The sequence below is a fragment of the Sapajus apella genome, unplaced genomic scaffold (assembly GCF_009761245.1).
Source record: "Sapajus apella isolate SASKATOON/1434 unplaced genomic scaffold, GSC_monkey_1.0 scaffold164, whole genome shotgun sequence".
NCBI classification, from domain to species: Eukaryota; Metazoa; Chordata; class Mammalia; order Primates; family Cebidae; genus Sapajus; species Sapajus apella.
The window spans coordinates 631,549-655,874 of NW_022437104.1; the positions used below are offsets into that span (position 1 = coordinate 631,549).

General features: G+C 37.5%; 1 protein-coding gene across 19 annotated transcripts in view; it reads right to left on the reverse strand.

The window, feature by feature from the left end:
• The window catches only part of HUWE1 (HECT, UBA and WWE domain containing E3 ubiquitin protein ligase 1), a 157,352-nt gene that overhangs the window by 86,794 nt on the left and 46,232 nt on the right, over positions 1 to 24,326 (reverse strand). For 16 of the 19 annotated variants that reach the window (XM_032267005.1, XM_032266995.1, XM_032267004.1 and 13 more), the window contains 14 exons: positions 23,293 to 23,445; positions 12,112 to 12,174; positions 10,387 to 10,464; positions 9,595 to 9,642; positions 9,444 to 9,512; positions 8,964 to 9,063; positions 7,541 to 7,662; positions 6,635 to 6,785; positions 6,376 to 6,503; positions 5,660 to 5,800; positions 5,341 to 5,446; positions 3,698 to 3,958; positions 3,063 to 3,164; positions 2,491 to 2,571 (listed from right to left, as the gene is read on the reverse strand). In XM_032267005.1, the coding sequence (XP_032122896.1) occupies positions 2,491 to 2,571; positions 3,063 to 3,164; positions 3,698 to 3,958; positions 5,341 to 5,446; positions 5,660 to 5,800; positions 6,376 to 6,503; positions 6,635 to 6,785; positions 7,541 to 7,662; positions 8,964 to 9,063; positions 9,444 to 9,512; positions 9,595 to 9,642; positions 10,387 to 10,464; positions 12,112 to 12,174; positions 23,293 to 23,445 (1,603 nt within the window). The remainder of the gene's footprint in view (positions 1 to 2,490; positions 2,572 to 3,062; positions 3,165 to 3,697; positions 3,959 to 5,340; positions 5,447 to 5,659; positions 5,801 to 6,375; positions 6,504 to 6,634; positions 6,786 to 7,540; positions 7,663 to 8,963; positions 9,064 to 9,443; positions 9,513 to 9,594; positions 9,643 to 10,386; positions 10,465 to 12,111; positions 12,175 to 23,292; positions 23,446 to 24,326) is intronic. The other 3 variants (XM_032266991.1, XM_032267008.1, XM_032267007.1) reach the window with 3 other exon arrangements.

A 24,326-nucleotide genomic window follows, 5' to 3' on the forward strand; every position in this document is an offset into this window, starting at 1 on the left:
GTACTATGGACATTTAGTGCCCAGAGCATCTCAAATTCAACTAGAAAATCTAGCTGTTTTATTAAGTCTTACCACAAAAGGGAACACTTTTTACCTATTCTGGGCCTCATCAGAATCTTTGGTGTAATGGGCACAAGTTTAGATATTTCCAATTCTGTAACACAGGCTCAACTCATAGAGGTTACCCAGACATGTTTTAACTCCTGGCAGACCACATTAAGCAAACAGTTCAAGTCTTAGAAGACCTCAATGAGGGACAAAGCAATTTAGTTACTATTGAGAGTCAATAACAGATTGGCATGAAACTACCTACTGGCATTTCAAGGTAGTCCTTGTGCCTTAAAGGGACCTCCTGTTGCATGATCAATAATACAGAAAAGTGCTGCAAGACCAATAATACAGAAAAGGTATCCAGAATAGTTCAACAAATAAAACAAATCCAAATAGCCAATTATATTATTAAAATACTCCAAGAAGTTCTCAGACATACATATCCCTGATGTCTTTCCTGGGCCATCTCCTTCTGCCTGGAGTGAAAGGCCCTGTACTATCATTGAGGGAGCTAAAATAACAACGGCTAGTATAATTATTTTGCGTTGGCTTTGCAGATTTGGTCTCTCTCAAGTACAAGTGGATCTACAGGAAACATGGGAAGTTGCTATGCTAACTTAAATGTCAGGGATGAATTAAGAAAACCATAGGGAAGGAAGCTGGACCTTCACTGACCTTTGATTTAGTGCTGTAAGTCTCATTTCCTGCCTGTGTCCCTCACTTCTGGCATCATCCTCATGGGGCTCACCTGCTCCTCACCATCAACCCCAGCACCAAAGCATATATGTCCTCTTGCTGCCTCTCTTTTAAATAATATCCCTGTCAATGGCAACTGCTGCCTCTTTTAAGCTTCCCAGTTATTCAAAAATGTCTGTCCTTTTCTTTCTCTCTCTGTTCTGGACCTTCTCCCAGAAGAGAGAGCCATTCTCCTTGCCCCTGTCCTTGAGACTTCCCCACCTGTGAAACAAATTGTTAAAAAAAATAAATCATACCAAAGAACTATTGTTTGAATTTTGCCATCTGAACCTAACCTTGGCAGGGAGATTTTACACAGCGTGGTAGAGTGGTATACCACAAGAAAACTTCTTTAACCTGATAAAATAAACAAAACCGTCAACACAAAAACCTCTGTTAACCTCATTCTTAACGGTAAAATATTAAATGCTTTTCCTTCTATGTTCAGGAACAAAGCAAAGAGGCCCATTCTCATTTCTATCCAGCATTGCATCGGAAATCTTTGCTAATGTTATCAAGACAAAAAAGGGCACAAAGACCATAAAGAAAGAAGTAAAAACTGCATTTGCAGATGACAAGATTATGTAGAATATCCTAACAAAACAAATATGTAATAATAAGTGAATTTTGCAAGATCAAAGACTACAAGGCTAACATACAAAAACCCTGAATTTCTTCAGCATGGAGGCAAAGAAGTATCTAAATTGTAGTAGCCAAAATTAGTCTCCTCCACACCCCAAACTTTAAAACACAATGCTTGCTACAGGAGATTTTCCCTATTTCCACATCTCCTACTAAATTCCTTTAGAGTTTTAAGAATTCTAGAAGTCTACGTATTTAGCATACTGCCTGAAATAACTATGGTACTCAGTAAGTGCCTATTAATAAAACTGAGAATTTAACAACAATATTCACAATGCCAATGTCAAAATGCAGGTGTTTCCATAAATGACTACTACGTACCCAGAGCCTCCAAAGCAGCATTTTCCATAGTGCAAAACAATTATCTATGCTACAGTTTGCAGATCTGACATTCGACTCTGAAAATGGAAACTATTCCCACTGGATTTCTCGGACCACAGTTAGGTACTAACCACTGAATAAAGACATGTTTTTTAAAATCACACTTGAAATGCAAGTACACCATAGATAAGCCAAATGTATGATAATGCTACTTATTACAAATGTACTACTTATAGAAGGTATATTTGGCATTCAGAAAATGTGTATTTACTTAAAACCGAATTCTGACTTTTCTTTATTTCATCACCAGTAAGACAGATACCTACCTGGACAGAAGACAAATGTGAATAGTAAAATCCTGCAAGGATATAAAACAAAGAGAGACCGGGCACAGTAGCTCACGCCCCAGCACTTTGGGAGGCTGAGGCGGGTGGATCCTTGAGGTCAGGAAATCAAGACCAGTCTGGACAATGTGGCAAAACCCCATCTCTACTAAAAATACAAAACTTAGCCGGGCGTGGTGGCAGGTGCCTGTAATCCCAGCTACTCGGGAGGCTAAGGCAGGAGATTTACTTGAACCTGGGAGGCGGAGGATGCAGTGAGCCGAGATCGCATCACTGCACTCCAGCCTGGGCAACAGAGTGAGACTCTGTCTCAAAAATAAGTTAAGTAAATACACAGAGAGAGAGAGCTCTGCCAGGTTATCCCAATTTGGTATAGCCAACTATCAACTCCACTTACCTAAGAGGAAGAGTGATGGGCCATAGTATTCTGCATTGCTGATGATGTGTTTCAGGGAGGTAGGCAGAGAACCATCCATCACTAAGAGAAAAGTAAACATGAATGAGAATATGATTATGATTAATCTGGAAAGCTGTGAGGAGTGGGGATAATGAAGTGATGTGTTACGTATCATCACACGGTGGTCCTCAAATCCTGTGTTAATTCTAATCTAATGCCCCCTAGTTGTCTCCTCCTATTTTATTATTTGTTCTTTGTCCATGCAATAGGCTTTCTAACAAGGGTTTAAAAAAAAAAGAACACAAACACTGTGAGTCAGAGGGGTAGTAAGGTGGAATTGAGCACAGAGTCAAAACCTGGAAAAGGGGAAACAAAGGGTAAATCATTATGAAAATAGCTAAGCAACCCTCATGTATAGGAAAAGTGACACAAAACAACTAAAAGCCATTGGAAATGGCATGGCCTTTACCAAAGATTGCCTTGTAAAACAACAGGTGCCAGAATAGTATGAAAAGAACCAATCTTTCAGAGAGTAAAATGTCCTCAAAAAAAAGTTATCTGGAATCAAATACCATGCCGTATGCCATCTGAGAAAGCAGGGTCTTGGATGGCCTTCTTGAGGAAATTCAACATGGATTTCAGAAGTGCTGCTCGTTGTGGAATACACTGGACTCCTGGCAATGAAGAAAGACAAAAGAATTATGCTGAGTTCACCATCAAACCACAATGATCAAGCACATAAAATAAAATTTTAAGAGAACCAATTACGCTATAATAAAATTAGAAGACATTCGAAGTGAGGTCTCTGAAAGTTGGGAAGAATACTTAATTAAGCTTTGAAACTGGAAAAATGAATCACCAAGATGGTACAAAACCAATACTAAAATTAAAAGTCTAAAGTAAAAAAGAAAAATTACAAAGTAAAAAGATTCAACTTTCTTTACCTCACTCAGTTCCCATTTGGGATATTATCTGACCTCCAACATGGCTGTTTTGATAATCAATGTGTGAATAGTTGGAAAAGTATAAAATGCTATGAAAGACATGTTAATATAAGAAAATGGAACACCAGAATGGTGAAGGAGCATGAATAGTCATGGGATGCTAACCTCCAAATGTACCATTTAAGTTCTGCCTAAAGCCGCCTTCTTCAATAGTTTAATAACTCTATCACTGTGAAAGACTGCACATCTATGTGTGTACGCACCAGGACGGGGGCCAGGGCCGGGGCCGGGGCCGGGGCCGGGGCCGGGACCGGGACCAGGGCCGGGGCCGGGGCCGGGGCCAGGGCCGGGGCCGGGACCGGGGCCAGGGCCGGGGCCGGGACCGGGACCGGGACCGGGACCAGGGCTGGGGCCAGAAGAGATGTTAGTGCTGCTGCTGGAACCTGATGCCCTTAATTCAACATCCAGCCTGTGCTCCATAGAGATGGATGAGCCTGGACTGCTTTCCATAGTCACATCTGCAACTAAAGTACAAATTATGATAAAGAAACTTACTAGAATAAAAGGTACCACAAAAAGAAAAATTTTGTTTGAGAAAATTTCTTCCATTAAGGTGAAATGAATATCAAAATGAAGATCAGGAATACTGAACCCCAAAATAAAAATTTATCACTAGTTGCATATATTAATATATATATGCAAATTAACAATCACAGAGAAGTCCTTCAATATTTCTCACCTACCAAATTGGGGAAGACAGGGAGAGTGGTAAGTAAAATGTGCAATTTCATATATTACTAGTTGGTAGTATACAGATAAGTACAGCTTTTCAAGAGGATATTTAATAATAAATATAAAACGCATAAAAACATTAATACTCAATATTCCGATCTGGAAGGATGTTTATGAAACACTGAATGAACAATGCAAGATGAATAGTATGTTTATGATCTCATCTTCCCATTCTAAAAAACTACATACTTAACGTCAACATGTATTTAAATATGCATTAAAAAGCCTGGAAAGAACCATACCAAACTAAGTAGCTATAGTAGGTAGGTGAGCATTCATTTTTACTTTATACACTTGAATAGCTGAGTATAAGATACACAATCATTTCTTACAGTTTATAAAATGTGTTAAAGCTCCATTAGTGATAAACCACTATTTACATTTTGAAATCACTGCAGCCTCAAAATCCCAGGCTCAGGCGATCCTCCTACCTCAACCTCCCAAGTAGCTGGGACCACAGGTGCACACCACCACAAGCGGCTGTTTTGTATTTTTCGTAGAGACAGGCCATGTTGCCCCGGCTGGCCTCAAAGCCCTGGGCTCAAGTGTTGTGGCAGCCTTAGCTTTCCAAAGTGCTGGAATTACAGGCATGACCCATGGCACCCAGCCTTTCAGATTTTAAGATTGGGACATTGTTTCCTACCCGACAACCTTTTCACCTCTCCTTTCTCTTCTCAAAATAGGTAAAGTTTTGAAAGGTCCCACTGTAGAGTCTCTATATCTGTACCAAGCATATTTCCAACACCCAGGATGTTATCAGGCACTGCAGCAGTGAAAAAGACAATATCCTGATCCCACGGACCTTGCATTTTAGTAGAAATAAGACAATAACAAATACGTAAGAAAATTATGTGATGAAATAAAACAGATTAACACCATAGCTCTAGCATCTGCTTTACTTCCCATCTCTACTTCAAATAATTTGTACCTTTCTTTCCTGATTATCTTTGTGAAAAACAAGCTTATAAATCACTCACGTAGAAAAAACGTTTTTGTTGCTGAAAATATATACTCAAGTGAGCTGTGTACTTTGGAATTTACGAGGAAGAATGAAAACTGGGGTGGGATGACAAAAAATCTCAAGCACAAAATACTGACTTAATAACTTAATTACCATCCATATCAGTTTCCATTTCCTCTCCTTCTTGTGTAGTACTGGGTCTCTGGATCTTTGGCTTGATCACAAATGGACATTCTTTTCGGCACAAATCTACTTCATGCTACAGTCAAGAGAAAAGGTTATAAGAAAATCAACAATATATATATATGTATCAGGGATTAAAAACTATTATAATGGAAAAATTCTGCAAGCAGATACAGAGTTGATTTCTAGAAACAGAAGAGAGGTAAAATAGCTCTTTAGGGTTATTACGACAATTTCTAGGTTTGGCTCTGAGTATTAAATTCTATGCAAAGTATTACTTGTATAATACCTCAAGTCTATAAATGAAGATAGAAAGTCCACTGTGGGATTGAAAAGCTGCCATATCCAGGTTGGTAATGAGGTCAACCACTCTGACAGCTCTGGTGACAAATGTTATCTGGTCCTGTTCATCGCCAAGAAACTTTATGACCTATCAGGGAAAAAAGAGGCAAAAACAATGAACTATAAAAGACACAAAGTTGAAAAATTGCATTATTTTGTACACATGCAGTCTGGTGTCTCAGTAAGGCAGCACAGTATGAGGGAAAACGTGTGTTTGATTTTTGGTGCCTGCCAAATGACAGTTCTATGACTTCTGTGACTCAACCTCTGAGGTAATGGGGTTATCAATTACTTTGTAGCATTAAATAAGATATTTAGGTAGAAAAAAGCCTGTACTCAGTGCTCTGCACATAGTACCTTGACATGTATTTTCCCTAGGGTTGTGTGAAGGGATGATAACATGTGGCAATGTCTTAACCAGAACCCATGACCTCCTGACCATTCTATACTATGATAAAGTCTCAATAATGGAAGTAGCTGCTCTTAAACGTTGTTAATGAGATAACCAGAAAGTCAAACCAGTCTTCTTGTTAAGTATAACTTTTTCTGGATAAGCTTTTTGTATTATTAGTCCTCACTGAGAAACATCCCAAACTTGCATCTCTATACTCTTAGTTGATTTCCCCATGTAGTTAAAAAAAAAAAAAAAAAAAAGTACAGCACCTTCAGTAAGGCTTCCATCATTCCACAGGAGACCAAGGCTTCACCACCAGCATCATAGCTGGCCAGATGGTATAAAAAAGAGAAGAGAGCAGTGGCAAACTGGTGAGGGTAGGGATCCATGGAAGGATCTACAAGGGAGGTAGGGAGAGGGAGAACAAAAACAAGCTCAAAATTGGTATTAAGCGGGCAGGATGTTAAAAAGACAAAGGCAGAGGGCAAGGGTTTTTTCTTGCCTAAGATAATCACCATCAAAACTTACCAATCATGGCCTGGATACAGTTCCTTACAAGCACTGGCAAAAATCCGTGGTAGGAGGCAGTTCCAGTACAGTCAATAATACTGCTGAGTTTGGGAGTTCTCTCCAAGTGGACAATTGATGTTAATGTTCGTAAAGAGGCTGCTTTAATCTCCTATTAGATTAAAAGGTAAACACATAATGTGTCAAATATAATAAGATGACTAAACCAACTTCCAGTCTCTAGTATCCCAAACTTTAAAATGTAAGTCATTCTACCGGTAACTGCTTGAGGAGATGGAGTCTGTTGAGAACAACAATGAAAATCCAGTATTTTTTGTTTTGCAGTTTAATACCCAAAGAGGAAGAAGTAAAAGGGTCAAGTTTAAGTCTCCTCTGGGGAATTCTTTCTAATCCTCTAGGAAAAACCAAAAGGCAAACAAATATAAGCCTGATATACAGAGAACATTAATGCAGGATCCCTAATTCAAAAATCTGAAATCCAAATCCAAAACTTTTGGGAATACACGTACTAACTAAATAATTTAGTTACTTTTAATTAAAAAGATATTAAATAAATATCTTATTTAATCCTGCAAAGTAACTGATATCCCCATTACCTTAGAGCTTGGGTCACAGAACTTTGGGAATACCTGCATGCCAAAAGTGGAAAATTCCACACCTTACTTCATGTGACAGGTCACAGTTAAAATGCACAAAATTATTTGAAATGTTGTATATAATTGCCTTAAGACTATGTATATAATGTGTATATGAAACATCAATGAATTTGCTTAAAGTTGGGTCCCATGCCCAAGATATCTCATTACGTATATGCAAATATTCAAAACAACAACAACAATCTCAAATCCAAAATGCTTCTGGCCCCAAGCATTTCAGGTAAGAGTTACTCAACCTGTAAATACTTACCATAAGCTGCTTATCCGTTATCTGAAGGACATCTACCAACTCCTCTATCAAGCCATTATACAAGATACTGTTTGCTGATTCCTGCAAGGCATTGGAATACACTGCAAAAGGAGAAACAAACACTTTAGGCAAGAAGGCAGTGGTCAAGCCACTGCCCAATGACAAACTTTTTGGTATCTATAGGTTCTGGGGAAGAATTCCATTCCCAACCAGCAATGGAGGGCAGAATAATCACCAAATTAAATTCTGAAGGACTAGATCAAATATAGTGATAGGCTCTAAACAGCCACTGAATTGACAGATTCCCCTACTAAAGGTATTATTAGTCTTGAGAAAGAATTTTGCGGGATGGAAATAGGAAAAGTTCTGAGTTAATTTTTCATAACATTATTACTTGATATAACTCCACTATGCCTTAGATATAGATTTCCATTTTAGCCTCTTCCTATGCTTCTGCTTTTACTGTAAATACTTTTACAAGTTGTGAAGAACAGAATTTATGGACTATTGTAGAGTAAGTCAGAAATTTATGTGACACTGTAGGAAAACTTGAAAATGTGTGTAATCCACATTCAATGAATTCCACATAGAGGTCATACCAGACACAGTCCCCTGAAGCATAAACTAATGGGGTCTGGGTATATTCATTTAGTTTTCAACAAATATTTCCTGAGCACCCACCAACATGCCAGAAATCATGCTAGGTATGAATACACATAAAAGAGCCAGATTTTCATGCCAAGGACTCATAGTTTAAAAGAGAAGACAAGTCATAACAATCATTGATAATAATAGCAATGGTTACCATTTTATACCTTCTATGTACTTGTTCTGTGCTAGACTGCTTTCCAGGTTTTCATTTAATCCTTACATCAGCCTCTCCAGTGAGGTCTCTCAATATTAAACAAAGAAGCTGAGGCTGAGAGGATAAATGTGGCTAATAATCTACAGAATCAGGGCCAGAGTACAGGACTGATTCCAAAATCATGTGTTTTCCAATCTACTGTGCACAGTAAAAGAAATTAAATGCACAGTATTGACTACTCAATATTTTCTGACTTACTTCAAAATGATACCCCAGAAAGGATGAGAGAGGAGGAAGACACAATGGTAAGAGAAAGAGTAGGGAGACAGTAAGAGAAAGCTACAAGAATACTCATTAACAAAAAAAAAAAAGAGACCAATACCAAGAATAAACCCAACTGACATGTAAATGAACATCATCATACCCTCTTTCTGGTCCAACATTAAGAAACTCAAGGATAATGAATACACACAGTGAATACTGGGAGGGGTGGCAGTATTTAAGTTGCTACCTAGGTAACTATAACAGGCCACATAGCAACAAAGACAGATGAAGTTCAAAGGAAATCAGGCCCAAACTGTCTAATAGGGCCTGTTAATTATAGTATTCTTCTCTTACCTAATATAGATATTGCATGCAGTCTGGCCTGAACAGCTTGTAATCGCTTCCTGTGATTAGAAAAGCCATGGGCCAGCCGTATGTGTGTAAATAACAGCATCTGTAGAGAGATAAAACCCACATTTTAAAAACATAAATGAAAAAGGTGAATATTCTTTCTGAGGGCTAACTCAAAAAACAGCAAAATTAAACATTTTCTCCTTTGGTATCCAAGTGTTGAGAAAGCTACCATCACTTAGTAGATGCTCACAGTGAGGTAGTTTATGTTTTCCTCAAACTCTCATAAGGACCTAGGAATTTATTAAGGGTTAACTTCATGAAAGACAAGGAAACTAAGGCTCAGAGAAGCTAACAATTTGGCCATGGTCTGATTCCAAAGCTGACATTCTTTCTGCTATGCAATCTCCCACCCCAGTACATATTCATTAATCTATTTAGATAACAACCATATCCTGTGGATATTTTAAAGCTACATCATACCTGCTTATCCTTAGGAATGCTGTACATTTTGGTAAGAGATTCCATGATTTCAGAAGGGCTTTCTGAAATCTACATTAAAAAAATATATAGTTAGGAACAAAAAGCGAACCAAACATTAAGAACCCAGCCAAGAATCAAAGATTCCTCTTACCTTGTCAAGTTGCTCTATGTGAATATAATGTAGTGTGTTACTAGTTGTCTAAAATTAAAAGAGACAAGAGAGCTGTAAGGAGTCATGTACAACCTAGCTTCCCCTGCCACAGAGCTGCAAGAGCTGTCTGAAAACCAAGATGTCACCCTAGGCTGAAGACTAACTGAATGCACTTAAAAATCAAGGTAACTTGAGAGCCCTCCAAAACATCTATCTTATATGTAGAATATTCTTAGGAAAGCTTCTTTAAAACCAGTAGTATCAAACTATAATGCACATAGCCAGGCACATTTCATATACTTCTTTGTCCTTTTTTAACCCTCCACTGACTTAATCTCCATAGCTTCAGTATTCATAGCAAAGACCGAATTCATGAAAATGGTCTCTCTCTGAGTATGTATTAGAGTTGCTTTCAAGGCAATTAATCTAAGCAGGACCCTATCCATAATATATAAAGACTTCTTGCAGGCTTCCTAAGCAGAGAAACCTGAGTCATCACCATTCACACTATTATACCACATGTTGTAATTCTCAGAGACTGTTGGAAAAGCACATAGGTCATAGCAGTCCCTCATAATGGAAGTCCCATGTTTTGGCAGCTCCTAAGACCCAACCCTATCGGAGTTGGACATGTAATTAACACTCCTGAGGAGCTGCTAGGTATGTTTAGTTTGGGAGGGCAGCAGTGTAGCTCAAAACCATTTTCTTCATTTAACTGAGGAGTTCTAGAAGAGGCAACCCCGGTTACAGTAAACTGTAGACTTTATCAGAACAAATCTGAATCAAACTCACCCTTTTCTCGATTTTGACCTCAGCCCCAGGATCTGCATAGAATTCAAAGTGTAGTGTAGTTGCACTGGGTGGATACTTCTGTGTATAAAGCACATCAAAGAATCAGACACTGAGTTTCATTCAACTGATTATAAACATCCCCCACATCTTCCCTCAAAGTCCCAGCAGCTTGTTCAACTTATTGTGGCAGAAGAATGAACAGTACATTCAGTACCTACAGTGCCTTTAACTCCTTGTCTTAGAGCAGAGCTCAGACAGGATAGGACTTGTTCAAACACAATCAAGAGGATGGAGCCCAGAACTCCCAAACTTTCTGCATTTCATACTTAATAATTTCCAGTTGCCTTTTCTTTCAAGAGATCAATTTTGACTGTGGCTATTCCCAAGGGGGAAAAGAGGGTCAATACTGCCAAGCAGTAATGAAAAAGAATCGAAAAAAGGATGGAGAACAAACACCAGGGTCCAGAAACCAGTTAAAGAATAGAAAAGAACATTCTGATGAAAACCTTGTACTATCAGCCTTCTGAAACATTTTATTCAAAGTATGCCTCATAGGCATATCTTCATAATTCTTCAAGCACTTTCCTTCCGTACCATTCTACACCACTTCTCATGGTATGTTTTCCTGCACAGGTAGACACCAAGCCAATATAAACTAGACCCTGACAAAACATTCTCTTTAACTCTAGAAAAGCAACATGACAAACAAAATTAAGGTAACGGCAGTGTGCCCACTAAAATATCTCACTAAAAGATACCACCAGCAGTGACTGCCTCTGGAAAAATCAAAGAGTTTCCACTTCATACCTCTTTATACTCTGAATTTTAAAATATGTATATATATTACTTGCTTTAAAAGTACATATCAAACTTTATCTGAATATACTTCAAGAATTATGTAGCTTTGATTATTAAACAGACAACACTCACCTACTATATTACCCAATATCTCTTCATAAAATAATCACTAAAGAAATGTACACCAGCTAACGGGGGAAAGTAACTTGGTGTAATTTGTAGTTTTCTGTGACCAGAAAAAGAGCCAATTCTCTTCAGGAAAAAAAGGCGTGCTAAAATAAATGCACTAAATTTCACTGCAGTCATTTGCGCTAAACATGACAAACTGACAAGACAAATTCCACGTGGAAAATACAGTTGCTTCCAGATGCAAAATTATTATTGAAAACCAAATTGTGTTTTGTAGCTCCACAGCAACATATCAAAGCAAAAAGGAGAATGGCCTGAGCTCATAACTTAAGCATAGGTGAAAGGCAGAGTGGTGAACAAGGAAAGAACATAAAACATTGTAAGTTCTCAATAAACCTAATAGTAGAACTGCTCTCCAAGCAGCCATTCCTAAATAACGCCACACTGTCCAGAGTTCTGAAACAACAGTTCCAGTGTGAGAATGCACGCAAACATACTTTCTGTGATTTAAAAAATCACATTAAAACAAATTCAACAAATGCAGCTACCTACTCAAGAACTGGGTATGAACACACATTATCTCTCAGATTTTTAATCTACTGCCAGCACATCAAGAGCCCAAGCACTGCTAGACTGTTTCCTATAGACGTGGGTCAGCTATGTCTGAACTGATCTTAGGTTCCCCAAAGATCTGACATGAAGGGGTTAATTCATATACCACATAGTTGTTGTAAAGTGAGGTTCATAAAGAGGCCACAGCTCTGTTAAAAGACACTCATATCCCAAAGAGTTACTTACCATCATGTGCAAGTCTCTGCAACATTCTGCAAGTCCAAAGCCATTCTCCTTTCCACCCCAGCTCTTGAAAAAGGAAAAAGACAGTGTTAAGACAGTGCTTATTGGTGACTTTGTGCCACTGCACTCCAGCCTAGGCAACAGAGTGAGACCTTATCTCTTTTTTTTCTCTCTCTCTCTCTACACACACACACACATCTAAGAGTGTATGGCTGCTTGGAACATAATGTTGAGAAGTTCCAATATGAAAGTCAAACAAGAGGAAAGAACAAACAGAAAAAAGAACTTAAGACTCAATCCAAGATGGTCTGCCTAAAGGTAATTTCTTCAATGAGATCAATTTCACTGTTCAGTGAGGATGCTCCTAGGAAGAACTCAAGCAGCAACTGCCAGCCATTGTATTCCACACCCCTGTAGTCATGCATGCTGACAAACTGGTCATGTCCCATCAGGCCCTGCCTGACACTCTACCTATTCGCCTTCCTCACTAGGGTGGAGTCACACTTTCCAGTTCCTCTCTTTTTGACATGAGCTGAGTTACAAACCAGAATATTCTACCTTATTTATTACTACTCTAACTTTGCCACTCAAATCTAAAAACTCATCAACAAGCCTCTGAGATAATGGGGGAAATGGCTCAACTGGCTTCTAAATCCAAAACTCCAGACATACAGACTCACTTACTAACTAGCCTGCATCTTCAACAGTCTTTAAAATATCACTTTAATATTAAAAGCATATTTTTATTTTTAAATTATATATGTAATTATTTTACATATATTATATAAAATATATTTTTATATATAAAATAATTATATATATATGTGTGTGCCTACCTCATGGGGCAAGCCATATAGTTTAGGCAAACAATCGACAAACTGAAAGGAATGAAATATTTATTATCTGAAACAAATTTATTAATTTATTATCTCAAACTGAAAAGAGACACTTTATATTACACACAATATAACATATATATTTTACATAAAATAGATATATTTTGTATACATAATTTTATAAAATTATATATATAGCTATATATGTAGCGAGAGAGAAAGAGAGAGGAAGAGACAGACAGACAAAGGTCTCCCTCTGTTGCCTAGGCTGGAGTGGAGTGCAGTGGCAGAATCACAACTCAACACAGCCTCAAACTCCTGGGCTCAAAGGATCCTCCTGCCTCAGCCTCCCACATAGCTAGGACTACAGGCATGTGCTGCCACCACGTCTGGCTACATTTTAAAAATGCTTGTAGGGGTCTTGCTGTGTTGCCCAGGCGTCTCAAATTCCTGGCCTCAAGTGATCCTTCTGCCTTGGCCCTCCAAAGTCCTGGGATTACAGCTGTGAGCCACCTTGTCCACCCAAACGTCATCATGTTTTTAAGTCCGGCATAATTGAAGCACAAAATGCTACTTAAATCCCATGTCTTAATTTTATTCCTGGCATTCTAGTGTGGGTCCCAATCACCCTGGATCTGGGCTGCTACCATGAACTAACATGGTTCTCTCTCTACATCCAAGTGTTTCCTCTTTATTAAATGCTACTATATCACTACCTGTCAAGGAAGTCTCAAAAACAAACAGCGTAAATCACTGAAGATGCCATTCACAAAGGTACGTACTATAGAATGCTATTTCTAAACCTGAAAAAAAAAAATCAATAAAATATCATCTGACTATCTCATAAGAAATAAGCTTTCTCAAACTACAATTGACCTACTGGCAGCATTTCTCAATCCAGGTATTATATATGAAGCACAGAACAAGGAGAGTGATTCTTTTATTAATTCTCCAAAGAATGGTACGTAACTAGCACCACCTTAGACACACGTGAGAGAAGTCATTTTGTTACATTAATAATGGATACCTTAGGGCATTAGGGTTTACTTCCCTAGTGAAAACCTAAGTGAGAAAGGCTTCCTGGATACAGATATGTACATTCTCAACTCCCAGCTGGTTAAAAACAGACTGTTCTACTAGGAATGATGTCAGCGAAATGGCAGAATAAGGAACCCCAAAAGCTATCAGAACTCTATCAAGAAGTCTAAAAACTAATCAAGGCTATCAGAAGTCTAAATAATCAAAAGTTTAAAACAACTAGGCAAGTTTAAGGCAAGGAGACAAGAATGTGTAAAGCACAAGGTTCAACATTCGTTGAGATGTTACAGGCGCAGTGGCTCATGCCTGTAAATCCCAGCACTCAGCCAGTGGGAGGCCAAAGTGGGCAGATCACCTTGAGGTCAGGAGTTGGACACCAGCCTGCCCAACATGGTGAAACCCTGTCTCTACTAAAAATACAAAAATTAGTTGGGCGTGTGATGCATGCCTGTAGTCCCAGCTACTACGGAGGCTGAGGTGGGAGGACGGCTTGAACCTAGGAGGCAGAGGTTGCAGTGAGCTGAGATTGTGCCACTGCACTCCAGCCTGGGTGACAGAGTGAGACCTCAAAAAAGTTAATAAACACCTGTTGCTAAATGTGGCCAAATATTCATGTATTAAAGGTATTCACTGTAGCATTATTTACAACAGAAAAATACTGGAAATTACCCAAATAAGATGAAATATGTGAAGTAAATTGAGATAGCCATAGACAGCACAATTGACAATACCTAAAATATTAACATACAGAAGGTATAAAATCATACTGTAATGGAATCAATCTCTTCTTTCATGGCATTAGTCTCATTCCTGAAAATACTTCGTTACTTCAAGCAGCATACAACCACACATATACTTTCTTTAAATGCTTGTATAGCTTCATGTTTTTTTTTAACATTTCAGCTTTTTATTATATCTTAATTTAACTTTGATGAGGTAGAATCGACCTTAATTGCCTCCCAAAGAGTGAGCCAGTTGTTACAACACCATCTTATTTGAATAATTCATTCTTTTTCTGCTGATCTGAAATGCCATCTTAACTATAAATTCAATTTTTACATATTGGATCTGCTTCTGGAACCTACTGATTTGTCAATTCCACTCTTAATTACCAAACTACTTAAATTACTATAGCTTTATAAAATAGTTTAATACCTATAAATACTTCCTCATTACATTTTCAATATTTTCTTGGCTCTTCCCAGGACTTCTAGTGAAGACGAAAACACACGGAATTTGCTGAAAACCATAAAGTAAGGATGAGGGTATAAAGGCTTGATGTATCACAGAACAAACAGGTTAAGTCAAACCAAAAGTCTGAATTTGCAAGGCAGAATAAGCTTGAAAGGCTATATATCTACACAATTATTTTCCTTTTGTTTCTTCTCTTATTCCAACTAATTATTTCAGAATATTTTTCTTACTGTCACCACAAAATCCTTCTTGCCAACTTTTGAGACCTGATAAAAAACAAGCACCTCTAATTAGAAAGTTTTGGTAAGCTGAGATCCTTAAAAAACCCTACCAACTCAACTTGACTCATGGAAGAGTGTGGTGTTGTTACATGTATCAGCTAGCACCATTATATGAAATATAAAGAAATGTTTCTTGTAAAGAAATATTCATCAGATAGACTAAGAAAATATAGCAAAATGACTAGAAACATGATTATGATAAATTTTGTTCCATATATTTCCAAATTTTTAGAACACCAAGAACATATTTTTATCAGAAAGACAAGTTTGTTTCGCTGCCAATAAGATCAATATATTGAATGTTAAGATTCTAGGGTACTTATTAGTCAGTGCTATTCAGAGTAACACTAGTTCTTTGCTCTTATTATTATTATTAATTTATTATTATCTATTTATCTTGCTTTCTCAACCACTAAGTAAGTTTGCTTTTATTTAAAAAACCGAACATGACCATGTTCAAACAACCCCCAAATGCCTAAGACAGAAAAAGCAGATATTATTCTTCGCATTTTAGCAGGAGCAAGGAGCCCAGAGCCTTTGTCCAAAAATAATAGAACTTCAGAGCCTCATGGTATTCACCTACTTGGTAGTGTTAAAGTAACATCTTAGCACTTAAGTAGATACCCCATAAACAACTATATTAATCATGCCACAGGGCCATATACAACACTACCTCACACTAGACAGGATTTCCTAATTATTTATACATCAGGAAAAAGGCCTGATGCGCTCTGAGATGGAATTATAAGAGTTTGATTAAAGTTTATAACTTTACTCCACAGAATAGGCCAGTGGCTCTCCCTGGACCAGCAGCTTAGCATTAATACTATCTGGGAACTTGTTAGCAATGCAAATTCTGAGGCCCACTCCAGGCCTAATGAATCAGAAACTCAGGAGCTGGGTATGGGATGGAGGTGAGAAAGACTAATGTTATTTTTATTTTATTTTATTTTTTTTTTGAGATGGAGTTTCACTCATGTTACCCAGGCTGGAGTGCAATGGCGCGATCTCGGCTCACCGCAACCTCCGCCTCCTGGGTTCAGGCAATTCTCCTGCCTCAACCTCCTGAGTAGCTGGGATTACAGGCACGCACCACCATGCCCAGCTAATTTTTTGTATTTTTAGTAGAGACGGGGTTTCACCATGTTGACCAGGATGGTCTCGATCTCTTGACCTCGTGATCCACCCGCCTCGGCCTCCCAAAGTGCTGGGATTACAGGCTTGAGCCACCGCGCCCGGCCAACTGTTATTTTTTAATGAAGTGATTCTGATGCATGTTCAAAGTTTACTAGACCTAGAGTATACCAAACCTTCACAAAAGCCAGCCAACTGGCTTTCAACTGATTTAACAAGTCTTTCCGGAGAATTTTCCCTAAATCTGTAGTTAACTGATCACTGTCCACATTCACAATTAGCCTACATCACTGGGTTAACTGAATCATTACAAAACTGTGAGAATAGACACCACATCCAAAGTCATTTTTCATCAAGACCAAAACAGGATATTTCATCTTCTATATAAAAGCATTGACTGAACCATTTTTGAAAACACCATGTACAAAAACACAATAAACAAAGACAATATATATGAAGATTTAGGGAAAAAAAATACTTTTAAAATGGCAAAGGACTAAAAACTCCAATACAGTTTTCATAGAGCAGAAAAAAGTAACCGAATAGAAAAATGGACAAAAGATAGAAACAAGACTGTTCACAAGAAGAAATCCTAATGGCCAAGCATAAAGATGCTCAAAATCATTACTGATCAGCGAAGTGCCAATGAACTAACACTGAGATTTATGGGGACTCTATCATACGGTCTCCATATCATCTCTTAAAGTATTATATTAAAAGTATCTGTAACTAAATGCTTATATAAATATTACTTAATGTAGCACCATTCATAACAAATATGAGTATGCATCAACAGAGAAATAGTTGAGTAAATATGGTACATCCAAAGCATGAAATATCATGCAGCCATCAAAAGAACCCTATAGCTATATAGGTGACTTTAAAGTAATTTTTGAACAAGGTCCGAAATAAGAAAACAAGGATGCAAGGTATACCGCATTTGTAACTGAATGACAAAAACACCCTCAACAGGTCAATACAATACGAAGATAATACATACAGAATACATTTGAGGTTACGGGAGATGAACCAAGAGGGAAAAGGCTGTACTGAAAATAATCATGTGACAATATGCATGCACTTATAAAATAATGTGTGTGTAATGTTTTAAAAGAAAGCAAACACAAAAGAATGTCACATAGTTCCTCTGGTTGACATTCATCTACAAATGACAGCTCCCATTTATTAAGTACTTCCAACATGATGGCATTAACCCCACAAGTTTTATGACTTCCTTTACTCTGATCCTAAAAAAACTATGAGGTAGATATTGTAACCCCCAATTTACAGACACAGAAACACGTTAATGTGATTTGCTGGCAAAAGTAGGTACACATTCAAATCCAAGTTCTTAAACACATGCAAGTGAATGTGTTTGTTGCAAAAAATGTTGCCTGAAAAGACTGAAGAGACATGAACTAAGATTTCTAGAATCATTGTTAAAGAAGCCCACAAGGCCAGGCACAGTGGCTCACACCTGTAATCCCACACTTTGGGAGGTCAAGGCAAGAGGATCACCTGAGCTCAGGAGTTGGAGACCAGCATGGGAAACATGGCAAAACTCCATCTCTATAAAAAAACATAAAAAATTAGTCAGGCATAGTGCTGCATGCCTATAGCCCCAGCTACTCGGGAGGCTGAGGTGGGAGGATCACTTGAGCCCAGGAGGCAGAGGATGTAGTGAGCTGAGATCGTGCCACTGCACTCCAACCTGGGTAATGGAGTGACACTGTATCAAAATAAATAAATAAATAAATAAAAATAAATAAATAAAATGAAAGACGCCCATGTGAAAAAGTCAAGTTTTTAGAGAAATTTTACATTTCAGAGAAACATGAAGTTTTTAAATTTTAATGAGGGTTATTACTATGGGAGCTACCATTAATAAATACCTAATTATCTCTAATACCTCAAAAATCTGTGAAAATCTTTTATTGCAAAGCACCAAACACATAAATCTATTACCAACAGCTGCAATGTACTGCACCTGTCAAGATTCCAAATTGTCCAGGACTAGAAATTAACCTTCAATCTACAATCTCTTTAGATCAATTCAGAGCAAAAAGCATCATGCCTGTCAAAGGTAAAAAGTGTCAAAAATGCAAAGGGACAAAACAGCAATCATTTAAGCAATCCTTTCTGGTGGTAAAATCATTCAAAAGAAGAAACAACTGGATCTTAATTACCCAAGAAAACAAAACAAAGAAACCTCTCATACTTTATGCATGTGAGCCATTTATACCAAGCAGAGTTTGCACTTTAACTTCTACTTAAATTGTCAGAACATTTAATTAATGTATGAAATATTAGTGTGTTTATATCAGCCTAAAAGCACGGTGATGTGAATTCTGTCAGATGCTATTGTGGCCCATACAAATAACCAAATTAACACAATCAAAGCTGTTATTTTTAATGACTTTAAGGTCTGTTAACTTAGGAAACTCTTCCTTGTGAAAGATCTTAAAAGTCACCTGTATTTACCACTAAGTAGGTTTCTAGGATTTGTGTGAAGTGTGAAGAAAAGTTCTAAACACATTTTCCTTTCCAACAGCCTATTGTCCCGCTGTTGATATAAGCAACATAACTCGTACTCTCTCACTCTGCAGATGTACTGTCTATTCCTGTGTTAACTACAAAACTTAGCTTCATGATAAAAAGACTTATGATAAAAACTTGGTTTTATAATAAAATCACTATAGCTTTATGATATTTTATTATCTGATACAGCAAATAACCCTGATTCATTATCACTGTTTTCTCAGACATTTGTTTATTTCTCTGTCCCAGCTGATATCAACAACTTCCACTTAATCAATTTGAATGACTGATTTAAATGAGAGAGGGAATAAGTTTACAAAAACAAAGTCGAATATTTTACAAAATATTCATCTAAAAGGCAAGATGCTAAAATAAAAAGTGTCAAATTATTAAGAGATTCAGGGGTAAAGTCTAAAAAATTTAGAATCCTACATGCAGGTTCCTTTTCTTCACATCGGTGCAACACAGTAAAGTAATCACAGATCATAGTTGTAGTTTATTTTATGTCAGATAACAGACTGCTTCTTACTAAAAGTCTTTGGCCCAACATAAGATGGGAAAGGGAATTATTTTAGTTTTTAAAAAATCGTATGTATCAATCACTTTTTAAACATTTCCACCTTTAACAAGACTTTTAAAATAACCTAAAAATCATTAGTCCTAATTTCACTAAAGGGCTTCTACTATATTAAGTCTTCCCATTAAAAAAAATGTCACTTGTCTCTATTTGGACCAGCTTTTAAATCTGTAAGCAAAGGTTTAGTATTGCTCTAACAGATCTTAAATACTGCAGGGAAGATTTATTTTCCCTTACAACAGTCTTCTCTTATCCGTAGGAATACATTCCAAGATCCCTAGTGGATGCCCGACTGTACAATACAGCCACATACACACGTTTTTTCCTATACATACATACCTATGATAAAGTTTAATATATACTATAATAAAAGTTATGTCAATGTGACTTCTCTCTCAAGATATCTTATTGTACTGTACCACAAGTAACTGAAACCATGGAAATTGAAACCTCGGATAAGGGGAGACTACTGTACTTGTTTATATATCCATCTGTCCCATTATTGCCCATTCAGATTCCCTTCTCTTATTATCACAGGTATCACTTTTGATATCTGTTGTTTAATTTTTGTTTTCTTGAAACTATATGTTGCTTTGCGTATATCTTTTTAAGTTTCAGAAATGGTACTGAGGAATGAAAATTGTTTCTTTTACTTTTTTATGCACTCACCGCTATGTTTAGAAGCCATCAATGTTGCTGTATTATTTGGTCCACTGTTTCTAACTGCTACATATTCTATAGTGTGCGTGTGCCACATTTTACTTATTCAAATATCTACGAATGATGGATACCAAGGTCGCTTCCAAATCCCCACTACTACAAATGATGATGCAATATTCTGACAGAGATCACATTTATGGAAATGATGTGATCTCATCTTTGAAATATATACCCAGGAGAGCCAGTTTACACTCCTATCAGCACTGCATGAGGGTTCTCATAGCTTCACATACCTGCCAGCACTTAGCATTACATAGTTTTCTAATTTCTGCAAATCTGATGCTCAAAAAGCTGTATCTAGTTTTATTTTTCTTTCTCTAATAAATGATTCTGGACATCTACTCATATGAATTTCTTGTTCTATAAACTGCCTATCCATATCCTTTGCTCATCCTTGTTGATCTGGAAGAGTTCCTTGGGTATTCTACATTAGCAGTCCCTTTTCAGTTTTAAAACATTGTTAAGTATCTTTCAATCTACCATGGGTCTAACTTCTGTCGAATGAAGTGCTGCTTAATTTTGTCTGCAGACCAGCTGCTATTACACCAATTGTTTTCAAATGTTATTGGTCCATGACAAAATGAAGTTGTACCACATCAGTAACTATACTATAGAATGTTATTTGACCACATCAGTAACTATACTATTTAGTACAAATGACATTTTTCCTGATGAAGGAAGCAGTGTGTAAGGGCCTAAGGAGTAGCCTCGAGTAATGTGTTTTTGTGTTGGGAAGTATATTTCTTAATAAAATATCAAAATTTTACTTTTAGTTTATGCCTCGAGGATTTTAAGAATTTTTCCCCACCACCGTATTACAACATAACCTCCTAAATTAACTTCTCTCAAATGTACAGTTTCAGCTAATATGACTTATTTTACAAACAATATTTGCTCATACCGTGAATGGGGTCTTTCCACCGATCTTATTTTTTTGCGCGCTCTTGTCGCCCTAGCTGGAGTGCAGTGGCACCATCTCAGCTCACTGCAACCTCCCTCTCCCAGGTTCAAGTGATTTTCTCCTGCCTCAGCCTTCCCAAGTAGCTGGGATTATAGGCACGTGCCATCATGCCCAGATAATTTCTGTATTTTTTAGTAGAGAAGGGTTTTCGCTGTGTTGGCCAGGCTGGTCTCTAACTCCTGACCTCAGGTGATCTGCCCGCCTTGGCCTCCCAAAGTGCTAGGGTTACAGGCGTGAGCCACTGCACCCAGCCTCACCAATCATTTTCTAATTGGTTACTATTAATACATGGAGGAGCTGTTTCTGTATATTGATCTCTTACTTGGCTACCTCACTGTGCTTTTACTAGTTATAATAATTTTATATTATCTCCCCAGGAAACCAAGAGACTCATCACCTACACACAAATAGTAACAAATCTTCTCTTTCTTTTTCGGAGACAGAGTCTCATTTTCTCACCCAGGCTAGAATGCAGTAGCATGGTCTTCGTTCATTGCAGCCTTCACCTCCCAGGCTCAAGCGATCCTCTTACCTCCTCAACCTCCCAAGTAACTGGGGCTATAGGGGCGTGCAACCATGCCTGGCTAATTTTTGTACTTTTTGTAGAGATGGGGTTTTGCCATGTAGCCCAGGCTAGTCTCAAAACTCCTGGGCTCAAGTGATCTGTGCCTGCCTCAGCCTCCCCAAGTACCAGGCATGAGCCACCATGCCCAGCCCAAATTTTCTCTTTTAATATGTATTCTTCACTTCTTTCTTTTCTCTTCTATTGGATAGGATCTGTACTACAAATTTAAATGACCTAAGTTAATGCCTGACATTTTTGTGTGACTTTTGAATTCAATGGAAATGCCTCAGCTCCCCCATTATGACTTCTGGTAGATAACTCTAGTTTTCTTTAAGTTTATAATGAAGCTTTTGTTAATGTGATCAATTTTACCAAGGGCTTTGGAAGCATCTATTTAATTACAGTTCCTTTCACCTTTTAACTGTGACTTGGGATTCCAACGTTAAACCTCCTTATGGTTTTTAACAGTAAGAGGAAATGTTTACAGTATCTTAAGAAAACAGGTTGGATGCATTTACACACGTATTTGCAAATCCAAGAAAAAAATGCTCCAACTTTAAAGGAGGCCTCATAGGAATGAATTACAGGTGATTGACATTTTGCCTATATTTTCCTAAAATTTTCAGAATACATTATGTTTATAATTATACAAAACTCATTTTTAAGTAATCATGACACCTAAAATTAGCCTGAAACTTGAATTACTTTGAGGTTAACTATTAAATATGCTTTTAAAAAGCCAACCATTATGCTTTTCTTCTAAGAAAGCTTTCCAACTCTGGTTACCTCTCAAACCTGAGTATGTATTAAGAAACTGCCTCTGGGAACACTGGACAATAGTTTGGTAGAGGTGAACTTTTGTGTGAAAGCTTTTGGCTTCAATTATAATCACTACTACTTACTGATCACAGTACTGACTACCCCACAATTCATTTTATTTTAAAACAACTCTGAAGTAGATATGCTAAATTCCCAGAAGAGAAAACTAGTATCAGAGCTAATAAGCAGGGCCAGGACTCAAATCTAGGTATTATTATTGCACTGTACTTCCTTCTCACACAGAATCGAATCTAATTTTGAACTTTCCTTTCAGAAGAGAAGTTGTCACTTTTGAACAGAGAGATTTTGTTTGCTGAGCAGAGATTAATGAATTCCTTCAAAATTACTTAATAACTGAGAATACTGAGGTTTTTAAAAGAGGGCACCAATAGTTCTAACTCAATTAGGCCAGTGAAGTTACCTTAAGGATTCTAATCTATTTTAACACTCCAAGAAACACCTGTTGAAAGGAACCATATGCTCCAATTTTTGTACCCCTCCACACTTCACCGAAGACTCACCTCTGCCAAATGTTGTAGCCGAGTTAGCAGCGGGGTCCTCTTGTCAGATCCCAGGCGAGTGATGTAGTTTGATCTTTTACTAAATACATACAGGAGATTAAGGACTGCCAGCACCACTTGCATATCAGAGGAAGCCAATAAAGTTGTCAAATGCTACAGGGAAAAAAAGGGCAATGTTCAAGGTATCAGGCACAATTGGCTTCAAAAACAAAACAAAATTTGTCAACATTTACAAAGCTATAATGAAGTTTAGTCACAACAATACAAAAAATATATAAGTATTTGATAATCTACAACATGCAATCTTATCCCCAAGGAGCTTAAAATCTGATAGCTATAAAACTCAAGAAAAGTAAAAATTGTAAATAGCAGTTCAAAACTGCGCAGGTGTTCCCACAGGAAGGAAGGGGTTACAAAAGAGACAAATGAGATATAATACACATGTGGGACTGAAGAAGAACAATAAGTTTGTAACTGGACTAAAAGTATTGTGAAAAATATTTTATGTTCTCTTCTATATCCTTTATGACAAACATAAAATTGAAATTAATTAAAAGTGCCCTTCATACAGAAGGTAAAGCTACCAACAACACAGCTGGTGGCAACTACGTAACATGTAACTGTCATAGTACGGTATATACTCATAAGTAACCTGAGTGACTACTCTGGGTTTTTTGTTGTTGTTGTTTAGAAACAGGGTCTCCTCTGCTGCCCAGGCTGGAGTGCAGAGGCATGATAATACCTAGCTCAAGCAATCCTCTCATCTAAGTCTCCTGAGTAGCTGGGACTACAGGCACGCAACCACCACGTCCCCACTAATTTTTGTGTTTTTTGTAGGGATGGGGTCTCACTATGTTGTCCAGGCTGGTCTTGAACTCCTGGGCTCAAGTGATCCTCCCCCGCCCCAGCCTCCCAAAGTGTTAGGATTACAGACATGAGCCACTGTACCCGGCCTTACTTTGGCTTTTAAATACAATTAAAATTTACCAAAACATTGAAGCATTTGGTTACAATTAAAATCAGTGAGTAATATA